The sequence below is a fragment of the Phocoena sinus genome, chromosome 15 (genome assembly GCF_008692025.1).
Source record: "Phocoena sinus isolate mPhoSin1 chromosome 15, mPhoSin1.pri, whole genome shotgun sequence".
In the NCBI taxonomy this organism is placed as follows: Eukaryota; Metazoa; Chordata; class Mammalia; order Artiodactyla; family Phocoenidae; genus Phocoena; species Phocoena sinus.
In genome coordinates this window covers 67,633,892-67,651,538 of record NC_045777.1, presented here as the reverse complement: position 1 = coordinate 67,651,538, position 17,647 = coordinate 67,633,892, and the positions used below count along the sequence as shown (strand labels likewise).

Here is a 17,647-nt window from a genome sequence, read left to right as displayed (position 1 = left end):
GAAGTCAGAGGTCACAAAATTTAAATTTTAATCACCTTGCACATGCCAAATAAAACACTCTGCCAGGTGAATTCAACCTCATGTTAGTTCACAACTTCCATCCAGTTTAAAAATTGACAGGAAATGAATAGTTGGTCGCTCTTGCAGTGTTTTCCTAGTACCATGGCCTGCAGTGTTATGCATAGCCCCTGGCCCTGTTGCTGTTCTGTCTGTCTTCTAGGAGAGGCTTTCTTGCAGGTAAACCAGATCATGAGATACTCTTGACATTTTTGAAATCGACTGCGTATTTTATACTTACAGGATGTTTCAATTTGGATGTCAGATTTTCATCAGGAATACTTGATCTGTACTTAGATTTTATAAAATTTACAGGTGAAAAAGTAGATTCGTGTACCAACTTGTTTCCTACACGCTTCCCAATAACTGAATAAAGTACCAAAAATTTTTTTTAATATTTGCATCCACATTGACAAAATAGCTTTAAGTTTTGAATTAAAATTAAAGTTTTAGTTCCTCACTTGAAAGACCCATATTTCAAGTGTTGGCCATCATATTGGACAGTACAGACAAAGAAAGTGAAAAAATTTGGTTCCTCCTACATCCTGCGAAGAAAGTGTTGAGGTTCAGGGGTTGAGTGACTGGGTGTGCCAGGGGACTGATCTTGTGATCTGGGGGCAGGAGGCATGGATATACTGAACCTGGTAGAGCCGTGTGACAGCTGCTTTGTGGCGTGGCTTAAAAAAGACTGAGATTGTTGGTAGCTAAACCAGGGGATTCTGATTTTTCTCTCATTCTTCAGCGGAGGTTCTCCAGGCAAATGACCTCCTCACCCAGGGAGTTCTGCTGTACAAACAGGTGATGGAGGGCCGTGTCACCTTTGGGAACACAGTGGTCAGCTCTTTGGGAGACATACCTGTCTCCAGAGGTATGTGCAGAGAGCCTCTCCCACCCTCTGCCGTGGGGCAGCCTGCAAACACCGGGAAAGAAATGGATCCCTGAACACTCTGAGTTATGGTATAGAAATGAGAGAGCATGTCCTCTTTTCCCTTTCCCTTGAGAATTGGTTTTATATAGCCAGCCTCTGCCCCACGTGCCATCACGGGTTGACTGCTAGGCTGGAACTAGCTTTGGCTGTAAACAGAAGCGGTGGCTATACCGTGCCCAGGTTTGGATTGCACCTCTCATGAGTGCTTACTTATGGGAGCTCACACCAAAAAAAATATGACCTTCTTCAGATGTTTCCTAGTGTCAGGCTAGCTAAATAGGAATCATCTGGAGTACTGGTTAAAATGCAGATTCTTGGACCTTCTGAATCAAGACTACTTAGAGCTGGGACCTGCATTTTTATCGAGCACTCGAGATGATTCTGATTCACTGTGGTCAGAACCTCAAAGGCCTCTGACCTGGAGCAGTCAGCTCTGCTACTGTCCAGGTTGAATGGACCATTAGAGGATTCTGTGTTTACTGGGGTGGGAAGGCAGTTCCTCTGGTTACCTCGTATTTCAGATGCCACTCAAGGCTGTAAGTCAAGCCAGTCAGCTGAGGTGGAAGGTTCATCTGGGGTGTGCTTAAGGGTGGGGTGATGTGATGTCTTTTGATTGGGAGGAGGCCTGAGGGAAACTGATAACCTTTACGTGGAGACTTTGCTCTTATTCTGACTGACTTGTTTTCCTAACTGTCTGTTTTCTAGTCTTTCAGAATCCAACAGGCCGCATGAAGAACTGCCCCCTGATTGACTTGGAGGTGGACAGTGGATCCGAGCAGGCTGGGACTGTGGCGCCATCTTTACTGCATCACGACCTGGCAGCCTTAGGTGAGGGTGCTGTTTAGGGGCAGCAGGCACAGAATGGTCCTGATTCCCAGGGAGAGAGTAAGCCCCTTCCCCCTGGTGAGAGTGTGCCGGTTCTTAGAAGGAATTGGGTATACCGGGAAGTTCAGAGAGGTCCTCCCGGTACTCAGTTTCAGATTTGCCATGAATGAGTTGAATGACTTTGGGTAATTTGTTTTGTCTAGGCTTTCTAAATGTTCTAGAAAGGATGATGGTATCAGTCTCCATATCGGGTAGAGCTACGGATGTGCATCTCACTCTGTTCCTTCTTTACAGGGATCAGTGATGGCCCAGTTACCAAAAAGGTAAGGAAGCTCTTCCTAGGGACCAGAGAGGAGAGGGGAAGTCCCTCAAACCGACCTTCATGAGGGCAGCAGTGCCTGGGGGAGGGTGGAGGGCTACAGCATAGCCTGGTGGCACCGTGGACTCGGAGGTCCAAAGCCTCTTCCTCATCCTCACCTCTACTGTCTGGCTTGAACCCCTGGAGGGATTTTGCTCTCCTTCTTCCCTACCCTTTTCTGTTGTATCCAGGCTCCTGCTTACTAAGGGTCTGCTGAGGAGTCATGTCCTCTTGACCTTTCTCTACCTGCCCCAGGAAGTGTAGTAAGCCTGGGCTTTGGGGTCAGGAGAGCTGTGCCACGATGTCACCTTGGCTCATAGTCACTCATGCCCTGGCCTTACTTTAGTCATTCCTGGTTTTGACAGGTTGCGAGTCAGAATTGCGGTCAGGAAAAGAGGAACCCTGCCACCAGCACACTGCCAGGTGGTGGTGTCCAGAGCCCTTCTGCAGAAAGGAACTTGCTGGATCTCCTCTCCCCACAGCCGTCTCCGGGACCTCTGTGAGTCTTGTGGGCAAGGAGCGTAGAAGAGTGGCTCCTGTGTGCAGTGCTCGCTCACTGCGCGAGGCCAGGCAGCGGGGCCCAGGGATGCTGCTCCCCCTGAAGGGCCGCTTCCTTTCTGTCGGAGTTCAGTGTGTTCTCCTTTTATTCCGCATCCTAAGTCAGGAAAGTACACGTTTGGCCAGGACCTCCAAAACGCGGTTTAAGGAGCAACAGCAGTAGATGATGATGATGTTTTTTGTCTTTATAGGTTGTTTTTTTCTTTTTTCCTGATTTCAGTGTAATTTGAAGCAAAGCTTGATTACTAGAGAAATAGATAATATAGAAAGTCCCAAATATCACTCTCTAAAGACAATGTTGAATGGTCCTTCTTTGCTTTTTTTCTACACATGTAGTAATGTGTTGCTGTGGCTTATTTTTACACAAATGAGATAATTTACAAACTGTACTCCACTGTGGTTTTTTATATTACACATCTTGGATACATTTTCATCAATTTATGTAAACTTGCCTGATTCTAATAGTTGAATAATAATTCATATACATATATATATTTAATCATTTTCCTCTTGTGGATATTTACATAGCTTCCAGGTTGGAGGAAGCTGGAGTGTTTCTATAGTACAGATTTATAAAAGTAGAGGTGCTCTTAGGTATGAGTATAAACATATTTTCATAGATCCTGTCCCTTTGCCTCTGGCAAGGCTGGAACACTTTGCCTTCCCCCAAACAGCCTGAGAGCCTGTGTCCCTGGTGGAGACCACAGAGCTGGGTGGAAATGGAGGTGTGCTGGGAGGTCATTCTTGTTAGTACCCGTAGGGGGTTTCTTCCTAGTTTACTGTTTATAACCACTTGACATGGGGTCAGTAATAATTCTAATTTTGGTGGGTTACTTACGTCTGGAGTTTGGTTTTCCATAAATGTTTTTGATTTGTATTCCAAATGGACAAAATCATGAAGTATGAATGAATGGTCAGTGTAACTTGTGCTGTCATCTTCCTAGCTTACGTCACGCTGGTGATCATGTATGGGAAACCATCTGACTGAGCTACTTGTTGTCAGAGACTGCCTGACAACTACAACGTTAATTACTTTATTGGGTCCTTATTGTATGCACACATTCCGCTCAGTGCTCTTCATATACTTTCTCATTTAATTCTTGTAACAGCCTATGAGATAGATACTAAACTGTTTCTATTTTACAGTAAGAAAACTGAGGCATGGGTTAGATTACTTGTCTAAAGTCATACACTCGTAAAATATATACATACACACATATACACATGCATATATATTTATTTTTTCCCCTTATTTTTCACAAAACCTAATCAGATTCCTGGAATTCTCTACAGTTTTTGCCAGTCTTGATATTATTTCTTTGCAGGAATTATATTCCACAGAAAAATATCCCCAGGGAAGTGCCACCAGGTACTAAGTCCTCTCCAGGTTGGTCCTGGGAGGCTGGCCCATTGGCTTCTTCTCCGTCTTCCCAGAATACACCTCTGGCTCAAGTGTTTGTCCCTTTGGAGTCTGTTAAGCCCAGTAAGTACAGTTTCACCCTTTTTTTCCCTTTCTGTTAGATGCCCAGCTTTATCCACTCTGGATTGGTATGGGTGGCTCTTAAACTGGGGAAGATGAGTCGGGGAGAGATACTGCCTGGGGACAGAGGATAAGGCGGGTGGCCCATGTCTCTTAGCTAATACTTTTTTTAGTTTTCTCTATCTTGGGGTTGACACTGAAGGATATTGGCAGGCGGAATTTAATTAGGGGCCTTGAATCCACTTACGGAGATGATCTTCATTTGGAATTCAAGAAGGGAATGTTCAGTGTGATCTGAAATAACTCAGAAGAGGTGGAATTAGAAAGAAAGGAAGAATTTGGCTGGTGATCCTCTTCCTTTCTAATGATCCTCATTAATGCAGGAAAAGTAGCTATTAACCTCCCTTACAAAGAAAAGGAAACGGAAGGCCCAGCTAAGTAAGGTGAGACTGCCTGTGGTCAGCACACTGGTATGTGAGCGGGAAACAACTGGGGTCTTTAGATCTAGGGCCTGGGCCCCTTCCTTGGGCACAGGGCCTTCCTGTGGCTCAGTGTGGTGAGCTCAGATTACAGAGGGCCCTGGAACCAGGCAGAGGAAATAAAGTCAGCAGTGGGGGCCCTTTGCATACTTAATTAATTTTTATTTAAACATAATAAATGTTCATTGTTAATTTCCTGGTTTTGATAATTGCACTGTAGTTATATATACTACATGGGAATTCTTTGTGTTTTTGTAACTTTTTGTAAATCTGAAATTATTAAAAAACAAAATTCAATATAGTTTTAGAAAAGATAGAATAGAGCAGAAAATTTAAATCATCTGTACCGCTACCACCCAGAGATGAAAGTTCTGTTAATGTCTTGATGTATTTTCCTGTTTTATCCATGCATGTATGTTTAGTAAATTGTCACCATAGTATATATACTGTTTTTTTTTTTTTTTTTTTGCGCTATGCGGGCCTCTCACTGCTGTGGCCTCTCCCGTTGCGGAGCACAGGCTCCGGACGCGCAGGCTCAGCAGCCATGGGTCACGGGCCAGCCACTCCGCGGCATGTGGGATCTTCCCGGACTGGGGCACGAACCCGCGTCCCCTGCATCGGCAGGCGGACTCTCAACCACTGCGCCACCAGGGAAGCCCTATATACTGTTTTATATCCTGCTTTATTTACTATTTTAAGCTATAGCATTGTTTCATGCCCTTATTCTTCAAAACCTTGATTTTTTAAAAATGAATTCATTCTTATGCCACTAACATGTACTGTAACTCATTTATTCAGTTTCCTTCTGAAGGATAATTTGTCTCCAGGTGTTTACTGTTGTAAACAGTGTTACAGTGAACACCCATTGCAAAAAATGGAGATCCATTTTTGAAACTTCCCTGATTATTTCATTAGGATATATGCTTAAAAGTGGAAATGCTGGGTGTAGACATTTAAAATTTTGATCTTCGTCACCAGGTTCCTTCCTGGAAGGGTTACCTTTTTCCCCATAACCTCACCTCCATACCTCATGAGTATTTTCAGTCTTTTAAATCTCCGACAGTTTCATTGTTAAACTATATTCTTACAATGTGCGTTTTGATAAGTGATGTTTGGCATGAAATAAGGATTTTCATTAAAATTTTTTCCAGTTGGTTAGCAAGCTGCCTGCCATTTATTGAATCAGCCAGTGATTTTCAAATATATGCTCTTGACATGTTAAATTCTCGTATTTGGGTCAGTTCTGCATGCTGTTTTCAATTGCAATTTCGTACATATCTGAGTATTTGTTAATGCAAATAGCCCTACTCTCCCTTCTTTTTTAATGGTTAATCTAACGTATCTTTTCCCAAAATTAACTTACGAATCATTTCTTAGCTAAAGTAGAACGATCCCTTTAGTATTTCCAAGACCTAATTAATTTGAAGAGATCTACTGTCTTTATAGTTTTGTAAACTTAAATATAAGAGATGTTATGTGTATGTAGTCATACAAGAGAAACCAGAAGGATATAGGCCCAGATGTTAGCAGTGCTTATTTCTGGGGAGTATTAAGGGTGTTTTTTATTTTCTCCTTTATGGTATCCTATATTTTCTGTAGTGTTCATACATTATTTTAATCGTAATCATTTCTTGCTCAAAAAAATGCTTGTTTTTTTTTTTCTTAAACTGGTACTGGATGGTGGGATGGAGGGGAGAGATCAGTTTGGAATGTCACAGGAGTCCAACTAGAGGTAACGAGGACTTGGATTATGGTGATGCAGAGGGTTAATTCCAGGAGCTGTTCTGACTGGAGAAGCAACAGGATTTGGTGATAGGTGCACATCTCTTTCAAGCATGGCTGCTCTTTCAGGGGAGTCTGTAACAGCGCTAATCCTTTTGGTCGGGTCCTTCTCTACCAGGCAACCTGCCTCCTCTTATCGTGTATGACCGGAATGGATTCAGAATTCTGCTCCACTTTTCCCAGACTGGGGCCCCTGGCCACCCAGAGGTACAGGTGCTACTGTTGACCATGATGAGCACGGCCACCCAACCTGTCTGGGACATCATGTTTCAAGTAGCTGTGCCAAAGGTGAGTCAGCGGCTGGCCCGCTCCTTTGAATTTTTCAATAAAGGCTATCATTTTTGAACACCAGGTCCTTTGCTGGGATGTTATCTATTAGGTGGAAGGGCTAGAATCTTTACTCGAAGTAGGTTAAGATAAAATGGGGGTTTTGTTGGCTCATTTAACTGAGGATTCCTGAACGTCTGACTTCAGATATGGCTGGATTCAGGTAAATTCTTAAACAGTTCCTTAAGAATCTGTCACTTTCCATCTCTTGACTTTGTTTTTCCTCTCTGGACCCTGTTCTCTCATAGACTCCCTCCACCAAGCAGGAAATGGTTACCAGCAGCTCCAGAGTTACATGGTCCTTATCGCTTTTTATCTCAGAAGGAAACTCTCCCCTGACATGAGGCATGCATATTGATTACCTAAGGAAGGGCTAGGATTGGCCTTGTTGGTGTTACTTGCATACCTTGGACCAGTAACTCGTGTTAAGGGGTATGAGGTACTCTGGCCAAGTTGCATGTTATGTTTTTTTTCTCGAGGGACGTAGCTCCCCACAGATTAACAGCCATACCAGAATCACAAGAAATGGGCAAGGGGGCCTGTCCTGAAAGGAAGGATTCAAAGCAGACAAAAATAAACTATGTGTTTTCTAATACTCATGGTAATTTTGTAGGGCATGTGCTATTATCACCTCTATCTTATAAATTAAATTATCAATCCAAGGTTCAGAAAGGTTAAATATTTTGCCCCAAATCACAGAGCTAGTAAGAGGCAGAGTTAGAATTCAACTCAAGATATGCTCTCACTCTTCATGCTGCCTCTCAGAAGCCAACCTTTGATCACACAACTTCAGATACATTCCATGTATGAGTGGAAGGGCTTTTGGATCCTTTCATCAATTGGTGGGGTGGAGGCCAAGCTCTCCTGTTCACCTGATCTCCCTCATTAAAGCTGTAGTTTGTTAGGAATGAGTTATATGTTGGATTCTTTTTGCCCCCAATAGTCAATGAGAGTGAAACTACAGCCAGCGTCCAGCTCCAGGCTTCCTGCTTTCAGTCCTTTGATGCCTCCAGCAGTGATCTCTCAGATGCTGCTGCTTGACAATCCACACAAAGTATGTTCTGGTGTCTGTGGTAGCAGGGAAATGGGGGCCCCTGAGCTCTAGGGAGGCAGCTGGGCAGGTGGAGAGGTCTTGCTTTGGTTGGGATGGTGGTAGAATGTCCCTTGCCAGAGTCTGTTTTCCTTTGGGGCTTATTGAAAGATCTGTGACCAGATTGTCATAGCTGGGGACCAAGGGAGTGGTACACAGTCTCCCTAATCCCATGGAATCCTCTGAAAGGGTGAGGCCAGTCTGTCCTCTTAGCTGGTCTCCAGGACTGCAAAAGCGTGGGAGGATTCCCAGGATGTAAGCCTGGCTCCCTTTGTGTTTGTAGTCCCAGAGGGTCAAGGCCAGGGTATGCCTGTCAAACAGTTGCTTGAAGCCCTCACTTGGGTGGAGTTAACATACATATACTGTTACTTGGTGACTACGAGGTGGGTAAAGGCTTTTACTCTGGGCCTGTCTCTGTGTTCGCTCCCCACTAATATAACATCTTTTATCTTTGCTCAGGAGCCCATCCGGTTACGGTATAAGCTGACATTCAACCAGGGTGGACAGCCTTTCAGCGAAGTAGGAGAAGTGAAAGACTTTCCAGACCTGGCAGTCTTGGGTGCAGCCTAACTCCTCACTGGACAGACCCTGCCATTCAAGCTTAGGCCAGTGTTACTTTTGCTGTCTAGATAGGACTAATCACAGTGATGTAGTGCAGAGTGCCAAGAGTTCTGTCCTGACATCAGGCTCTGGATGCCAACCTCTGACTTGTTCTGCAGATATTGTGTGTGTGTGTGTGTGTGTGTGTGTGTGTGTGTGTGTGTGGCCCGGGGGCTGAGGGGCAGGCATGTGGGCGGTGTGGGAAATGCTAAAGCATTTCTGATAACCATCTGCTACGATCATATCTGGTTTTGCATGTTGGTGGACACTGATGTCCCTGCCTCAAGTTGGAGGTTTTATAAGCCAAAGTTGTTGTTGTTGTTTTCCATGTATTATTATCTTTTCATTCATCCACTCTGTGCCTTGTCAGCCTTTGAAAGACTTGGTTGCTCCCAGGCTGCTCTTCTCAGGGACCCTTAAAGGGACCTGGTTGGTCTTGGAGCAGAGTGTCTTCTGGGACACTCTCTTCCAAGAAAGACCTTGTCTCCATTTCCATTAGCGAATGCTGCTTGCATGTGTTCAGGAAGATCTTCTAAATGGAATGCTTGTTGCACTGTGTTCTAGGCGAGGGGCTGCCACTAGACCAGAGGACTGCGCTTGGTGGGCCAATCATGTCCTTCACCACTGTGCCTTAGAATTGCCCATAGATGGACCCTTCAGGGCAGAGGGGAAAGCAGATCCCAGGCCTTATTCAGGCCTCAGGTTCCATGGGTCGGGCAGCCTGTCTGGACCCTTCCTCAGGACCCTCATCTCCATCCTCATCCTCTTTCACCACAAGCATTTACCCAGAGCTCTTTGATTGTGACACCATGCCAGTCATTGTAAATCATAACTAACAGGTTCGCCCTGGCCTGTTGACTTCACAATCCAGGATGAAGAACTGTGATGCAAATGAGATACGAAGTGAGTTTAGCAATGAAAAGTGATGACTAAATACAGAAAGTCATTGAATAAATACCCGTGTAGCAAATACACTTTGTGGAGTTTTGAGTAAGTAGGAGATGCAAAGCCTGTTGCATTTAGAGATAATAGGCTTGAAGGGATCATTCATCTGTGGAAGTAAGGAAGACTTCCTGAGGGATGTGGAACCTTAAGAACTGCTTCAGTGAAGAGAAGCCCTGAGGATCTGAATGAAGCTGGAAGAGAGGTGGATTCTTGTTACAGTCATGGTGTGAAGGAAGAATTCAGGCCTGCAGTCAGTTAATACTTAGCACCTACAATGTGCTAGGCATTTGTGCATGTTTTACAAGTCTTGCTTGGCCTGGTGGATGGGTGAAGAGAGCTGAGCCTGGCTGAGATGGCCTGATGAAGGATGCAAGATCCAAGCAGCTCACCTGTCTGGGTAGGATTCTGCCTCAGAAACTGCAAGGCTCTGTTTGGGGCTCTTTGTCACAAGATCTGGTACTCTACAGTCTGATCTTTTACCTTCTACATATAGTTGGAAATGTGCCAGCACTATAGTGGGGATGAGAGCTGTAAAAAATCAAGGTATGTTACTTTTAAAGCAAATGTGAAAACTCATAAAACAGATAAATGATGGGGTGACTTCTTCATTTGGCATAACTCATAAGGTTCATTTTAATCTAAAATTTTGTGTTCAAATATTCTATATAGCTTTTATAGGCTCTAGCAATTTCATAAAGTCTCCTAGAGGTGCCCATCATAAAGACGATGCCTACCTAGGACTTCCATCAAAAATGGGTGAATGAGGGCTTCCCTGGTGGCGCAGGGAAGTGTTGAGAGTCTGCCTGCCGACGCAGGGGACACGGGTTCGTGCCCCGGTCCAGGAAGATCCCACATGCCGTGGAGTGGCTGGGCCCGTGAGCCATGGCCGCTGAGCCTGCGCGTCCAGAGCCTGTGCTCCGCAACGGGAGAGGCCACAACGGTGAGAGGCCCGTGTACCGCAAAAAAAAAAAAAAAAGGGTGAATGAGACCTACACATGAAAAAACCTTTATCACGTAGTTAAAAGGTAGACTCACTGCGTGTGAACATTCTTCTGTCTTCTGGGAGACAGACTCCCAGTGGTGCTCTGCTTAGGTACAGTTGGACAAGGGTAAGGGGGTAGGGAGGTGGGTGTCCTGAAAGTGGCCCTGGTTTATGTTATCAGTGCCTTCTAATTATGAAGTTCAGCGACCACTTAAGAAGAACCAACCCGTATCTTTTATTCACTCAGCAAGTTGTTGTTGACTAGCTACTGTGAGCCGAGCACTGCTGTAGGCACTGCAGATACAGCAGTGATAGAAGGTCCCTGCCCTCGTGGGTCTTCTGATGGGGAGAGACAAATCCATAATGTGTCTGTTGGAGAGTTGGCACTGACCATCCAGTATTTTCCCCTGTCCTGAACTCTTCCTTCGGGGATCCTGCTTATCCCTATTTCTTGACCTACCTCTGACTGTTCTTTTCCCTCTGTCCCTTAAATGTGTTTCCATAGCGTTTGGTCCTTAGGACTTTTCTAAGCATTCTGGGCAGTTAACTACTAGATGGGTGGTAGACCTGTATCTCAGGCTCCCACCTCCTTGCTGACATCAGGTCCCTATTTTAAGCCGTCTAATGGATATCTATCTGGAGGTTCCACTGTTGCCTCCAAGTGCTTAGAATGGAACACAGCCGCTTCTCTCATTCTGTCTCTGTTCTTTTATTTGAAAGCACCTATCCAAGCCTTCATAGGTCCTTGGTTCTTGCTTCATCTCCATCCCCCTCAATACTTTTGTCTCGTCTAGTCTATTTCTAAATAGTATCACATCTTGCATTCACATTGTCACTGCCCTGGTTTTGCTTTTTTTTTTTTTTTTTTTTTTTTGATGGTGCCGTAGCCTGCCTCTCAGTTCTCCTCTCAGCAGTTATACTTGCCAGCATCAGAATTCTGTAACATACCTGGGCAGTTGACCCCTGCTGAAAAACTGAATGGCTTCTTAATGCCCTAAAAGCCTTTGCAGCCAAATTCAAGTTGTTTACTCTGGCGTTCGGTGCCCTTCTGTAACTTTGTTTGCTCCTTACCCTTCTGGCGTCATCTGTCAAGAATAGAGGACACTTTGCCAAAGCCACAAGAAAGTCCCTTCATGTTTTGATAATACTGCGTTTTCTCGTATCTCTTTGACTACACCTGTAATTAACTCCTTTTGTATCTTCAGTGATTTAAGATTGGGCTAAAATGCTGCTCTATCTGTGAGCCACTCGTTGAGAGTAGATGAGCTGTGGATTTAGTAACGTTGAAAAAAGGATAAATAATGACCAAAAACATGAATATTACCCATTAAAAATAAAGTAGTGTAAATTGAGAGATCAGACATGAAAGGTTAAAAGCAAAGGTGATATTCTCATACAAATAGTGTGTAGTACAGTGTTCATAAATCACAAATTCTTAGAATATATCTAATATAGAAGGTGCTTACCCAGGCCCAAAATATAAAATTCTACAAACTAGTGTGTTTGTTTTAAACTAAGAAGAAAACAATAGAGTGCTAGCCATAGTTTGTTTCATATTTGTTTTAAGCAGTAACAGCCTGACCTCTTTCATCTGGAAAGAGACGGAGTCAAGTAGATAAGCAGGAAGTATCCTCAGAGAAGATAAGGCCAAGGTCCAGAGATCTCTTCACACATTTAATGTAAGCTGAAATGGAAAAACTCCAGGCTTTTAGTTCCCTTGCCCAATGCATTCCCAACTATGCCATGTTCATTCTGAGAAAGCTTGCATCTAAAAATGTGTAAACATTCTGCTCCTTTGACTTTTATTCTTGAACACTTACTTTATCCCACAGCTAGAGGTACTACTATGATTTTAAAAGCTGAAAAACATTGCAGTATTACAGGCTCCAGATACATAGGCTTTTCAAGTTTGAGGTCTTCTGAAGTCCCAACAGTTTGAAGTAATTAAGTCAACCCTTACTTGTAATTCCATTCTTTAGCTTCATGTACTACCTCTAGCCATGTGACCTGAGACAAGTAATTTGTCCTCTTCTGCTTCCTTCCCTGTAAAGTGCATAACAGGATTGTTTTGAGAAGTGAGTTAATAAATGTGAAGTGACTCCAGTACTTCATAGGACTAAGCTAAGACTCATATTTCATTTACTGTTTGCTTGTCCACCTGGCTTCCAATACATGAACAAACTTGACTTACCCATAACTTTTTTGGCCGTGCTGTGAGGCTTGTGGGATCTTAGTTCCCCGACCAGGGATCGAACCGAATCCTCGCCCCCCTGCAGTGGAAGCGTGGAGTCTTAACCACTGGACCACCAGGGAAGTCCCTATGACTATTTGAAGTTTACCTCATGAAATCAAGCAAATATTTTAATTTTTGGCAAGGTTCAAATTAATACTGAGATGCAGTAAATGTCGAGGATAGAAAGGTAACAAAACTTTGGAAACCTTATGCATAAGTCTAGTCAAAAGCAGAAATCCATAACAATATACTTAGAAACTAATCAACAACACTTCCTATAAAACATTCAGTTAAATTTTGTAAACAAGACTATGTAATTCTAAAATTCATAACCCTGTCACCAAAATCTGAAGCAGATACCTTTTAGTCTATTCTTGTTTTTGAATGCATAGGTAAAATATTAACTTTAAAGCTAGTGGCAGGACTTCCCTGGCGGTCCAGTGGTGAAGACTGCGCTTCCACTGCAGGGGGCACAGGTTCGATCCCTGGTTGGGGAACTAAGATCCTGTAAGCCATGTGGCGTGGCTAAAATAAATAAAGCTAGTGGCATATTGAAAGAATACACTGTGTAAAGCCTTTGGGAATGCAGTCAGCCACATTAATATCTCAAATGGACAATTGGATCATCTCAATAGATGTAGAAAAGGCATTTTCTCTCATTCGTTGTTTATTCCTAATAGAATCAAACAACCAGCATCATGTTTAATAAGGAAATGACAACAGTGGCTTAAACGCAAAGGTTTATTTTCTCATTCAAAAGAAAGCCAGAAATAGTCCCAAACCATTTGTGGTGTCAACTGAAAAAAAATGCACAACTTAAAAGTTGAGAATTTTGGGACTTCCCTGGTGGCACAGTGGTTGGGAGCCCGCCTGCCAATGCAGGGGACGCAGGTTTGAGCCCTGGTCCCGGAGGATCCCACGTGCCGCGGAGCAACTGGGCCCGTGTGCCACAACTACTGAGACTGCGCTCTGAGAAGCCCACGCACCGCAACGAAGAGTAGCACCCGCTCTCCGCAACTAGAGAAAGCCCGCACGCAGCAATGAAGACCCAACACAGCCAATAAATAAATCAATAATTTAAAAAAAAAAAAAGTTGAGAATTTTATTTGGCAGACCTACTGAGAATTGTAGCCAGCGATACAGCTACTCATAGCTCTGAGGGACTGTTCCAAAAAGGTAAGGGAAGTGCCAGGATATAGGCGTTTTTGTTGGGGAAAAAAACAACACTCTCCCCCATGTGTTTAAACATCAAAAAATTACTTTTAATCACAAAAACAGACATCTCAGGTTAATGATTTTAGTGCTTTTCTATGTATGGGAAAGATGCAAGAGCCTGGACTCTGAAATCATTCCTTTGATGCGTGTCTTAACTATCTAGGGCCAGTATCTTGTTTTTTTTCCATTCTGATTCCCCTCAGAGTACACCACAGGGGCAGCTGCCATGGTTGATGGCTTTATGGCTGCAACATCCTTTGTTTATGGAAGTGGCAAGCGACATTCTTAGGCCCTAAGTCAGCACCCAAGGATGTGCTCCTCAACATTATGTTACAAGCTTTAACTGCTGACTGTTCTAGGCAACAGGAAGGGAGTGGGGGAGCCAGGAATAGAGGAAAACTGCTGACGTTCTTAAGGTTTCCTGGAAATTTTATGTGATATTTGCATTCACATCTTATTGGCTATTTAGTAGCATGGCCACTCCAAGGTGCAAAGAAGGCTAAGAAATTGTCATATTTGCATACAATGCCACACACTTGGCTAAGGAAGAAGGGGAGATTGGATATTGTAACAATTTATCTGTTTACCATAAGACACTATGGCCATCTGTTCTACTGTTTAAAACCAAACAACTCAGGTATTTGTATGTACGTATGACTGTTTATATTTGGGTCGTAGAATTACAGATTTGTTTTCTTCAAAATTTATCTGAATTTTCTAAAGTTTCTAAACTGAAAAAGCATTATTTTTAATTCTCAATGTTTTTCAAAACTAAAACAACAAAAGGGGCTTCCCTGGTGGCGCAGTGGTTGAGAGTCCGCCTGCCGATGCAGGGGACACGGGTTCGTGCCCTGGTCCGGGAAGATCCCACGTGCCGCGGAGCGGCTGGGCCCGTGAGCCATGGCCGCTGAGCCTGCGCATCCGGAGCCTGTGCTCCGCAACGGGAGAGGCCACAACAGTGAGAGGCCCGAGTACCGGAAAAAAACAAAAAACAAAAAACAAACAAAAAAACAATGAAAGGTGGAAATTCTTCCCACCAACCGATTACCCTCCTAGGAGACAATATTACTAGTTCCTCATCTGTCCTTGGAGATATTCTAGGCATTTTTAAACAAATGAACTGTTCCACACTTTGCTTTTTGTTTTAATGTAATAATATAGATGACTTGGCGATAATGCCATTATCAGTATGAACTGTGTAATAAAAAAGAACAACCCCTGCTTTCCTCTCTTCTGGCAGCAGATGGTATCAATCACTTATATGCTGAAAGTGCTTTGTATTAAAACTGGCACATGAAGTTGCTGATAGTTGCCATGTATCGCCAGCCTCTCACTTCCACTGGCTCAATTCCTGTGGGCCCAAGCCTGCTTGAGTCTTCCCTGCAACCCTCCCCCTTCCTCCTGCCTTGTTTCTGGTAGCCCTGCATGGTAGAGTGAAACAAGCATGGGTTTTGGGGTCAGGTTAAGTTTCTAGTTTTCTTGCCACCTTGGGCAAGTCACTTATCTCGGCCTTGGTTTTTATATTCTTAAATGGTAAAAATGTTAAAAATATACTTCATAGGTTTTGGTGAGGATTTAATGAGGTCACCAAGATACCAGACATGATAGGTACTCTTTAAATATAGGTGCTATTATTTCTCCTCAAATTGCCTCATCTGAGATTTCTCTTTTTTAATTTACTACCTTAACTTGTGGTGACTTCCATTTCGTCACTATGTTCATTTCAAAACCTCTCCTGCTCTCATGGAAACCAATGAAATTTTGCTAAGGATACTAATAACCTAATATTTGCAGAGACAGCAAAAAGGGTTGCCTTTGATAGAATCTGACCATCCTCTCTATATTTGTAAGATTAGGGTCAACTTCAGGAAATGGAAAAAACTCAAGGTAACAGTGGCTTAAAAGATACTTAGATCACTGTATTAGCTTCCTGGCATTCCTGAGCAAAGCTGGGTGACTTAACAGAAATTTATCGTCTGGCAGTTCTGGAGGCTGGAAGTCTGCAATCAGGGCCATGCTCACTCTGAAACCTGCAGGAGAATCCTGGTGATCTGCGATAGTCTTTAGCATTCCTTGGCTTTTAGCTGCATCACTCGTCTCCGCCTTCATTGTCATGTGGCGTTCTTCCTGTGTGTGTCACCCATGACCATCTTGTAAGGATACTGATCATATTGGATTAGGGGCTCACGCTACTTCCGTAAGATCTCAACTAGTTTCATCTGCAATGATGCTATTGCCAAATAAGGTCACATTCTGAGGGACTAGGGTTAGGATTTGTATCTTTCTGGGGGGGTCAGCGGGTGGAGACACAATTCAACCCACAACACTCAAGAACCCCAGAGGTAGTGAAACTAGGACTGGTGTGCAGTCCATGGTCAGGCACCTAGATGCCGTCAATCTGTTGCCCTGCCGTGAGTGACTTAATTCCTAAAAACACTTCATGGTTCAAGATGCCAGTTATAATTCTAGCCATCACGTTCACATTCCAGCCAGCAGGAAAGGAGAGTAGTGTATACGCCATTCTTTTAAGAACATCTCCTTGAAGTCCCACATAAAAGTTCTGCTCACGTTCCAGTGGCCAGTACTTAGTCACATGGACACACTTAACTTTTTTTTCGGTTTTTTTTTACAGCTAATTTTTAACTTTTTCATTTACTTATTTAATTTTAATTTTATATTGGAGTATATTTGGTTTACAATGTTGTGTTTCAGGTGTATAGCAAAGTGATTCAGTTATACATATATCCATTCTTTTTCAGATTCTTTTTCCATATTGGTTATTACAGAATATTGAGTAGAGTTCCCTGTGCTATATAGTAGGTCCTTGTTGATTATTTTTTATACAGTAGTGTGTATGTGTTATTTTTTTGGACACACTTAACTTTAAAGAATGCTGGGAGATGGCTTTGTCTTGAGAGGCTATGGACCCGCTGGGGAGAACAGAATAGAATCAGGAGATCTCTAGCAGTGTCCGCCACACACTCCTGATGCTTTCCTATCCCATGGCTTTCTGATACTCTTCTGATTCTTCCCCCAGTTCTTCCTCCCACCCTAAACTTCCAAATATAGGCATGCTGCTAAAGGCTTTATCGTTAACCTTCATTGCTACTCTACTAAATCTCCCTGAAGTACAAATCTGACCCTACTACTTCAACCTTTTGATCATTTCATTGGATTAAGTAAAACCAATTTCCATAGCATTCAAGGTTCTCCATAGTATAGCCTCATCCAGTCTTGGCCTCATCTGAATCTCATTTTCCCTTTCTGGAAAATAAAAATAATACCCGCCTTGACTCCAAAGGCTGTGAGGATTAAAATGGAAGTGTAAGGGAAAGCAAGTTTAATCTGTAAAGGTCTGTAAACATGTAAGGAATCTAGTGCTCTGTTCCTTCACATGGATGGATGGGTCCTGTGCTGTAGCCAATCTGGACTCTTCCCTGACCTATGAATCTGTCTAGTAGAAATGGAGAGGCTTCCACACATCTTATCTCAGGAGGAAGACACAGTCTCTTCTGGTAAACCTGGTTTACGCCAATGATCCAGACATGCAGCTGCAACCCGATTCTGATCACTGGGCATTTTTCTGATATCCTGTTATTTTTCAGCTGTTTCTTTCTGTTGAGTGCTCTGCTTATGGGACAGACTCATCTGCTAGACAACAATATTATATACCTTTGGCAGGGGCTATTAAGGTTTGTACCATGTTATGATGTGCTGGCACACCTCCCTATACATGGGGTAGCAAGGAAATGTATTAACCAAATTTAAGAACCTAGAGGCAGTGAGTC

General features: G+C 43.3%; 1 protein-coding gene across 1 annotated transcript in view; it reads left to right on the top strand.

Moving 5' to 3' along the window:
* The window catches only part of GGA2 (golgi associated, gamma adaptin ear containing, ARF binding protein 2), a 33,310-nt gene extending 20,779 nt beyond the window's left edge, over positions 1 to 12,531 (top strand). Inside the window, exons 10-17 of the mRNA XM_032605335.1 lie at positions 800 to 925; positions 1,691 to 1,813; positions 2,105 to 2,133; positions 2,534 to 2,667; positions 4,052 to 4,209; positions 6,586 to 6,755; positions 7,738 to 7,848; positions 8,344 to 12,531. Coding sequence (XP_032461226.1) covers positions 800 to 925; positions 1,691 to 1,813; positions 2,105 to 2,133; positions 2,534 to 2,667; positions 4,052 to 4,209; positions 6,586 to 6,755; positions 7,738 to 7,848; positions 8,344 to 8,454 — 962 coding nt within the window. The 3' untranslated portion in view covers positions 8,455 to 12,531. The remainder of the gene's footprint in view (positions 1 to 799; positions 926 to 1,690; positions 1,814 to 2,104; positions 2,134 to 2,533; positions 2,668 to 4,051; positions 4,210 to 6,585; positions 6,756 to 7,737; positions 7,849 to 8,343) is intronic.
* Positions 12,532 to 17,647: the final 5,116 nt, after the last annotated feature.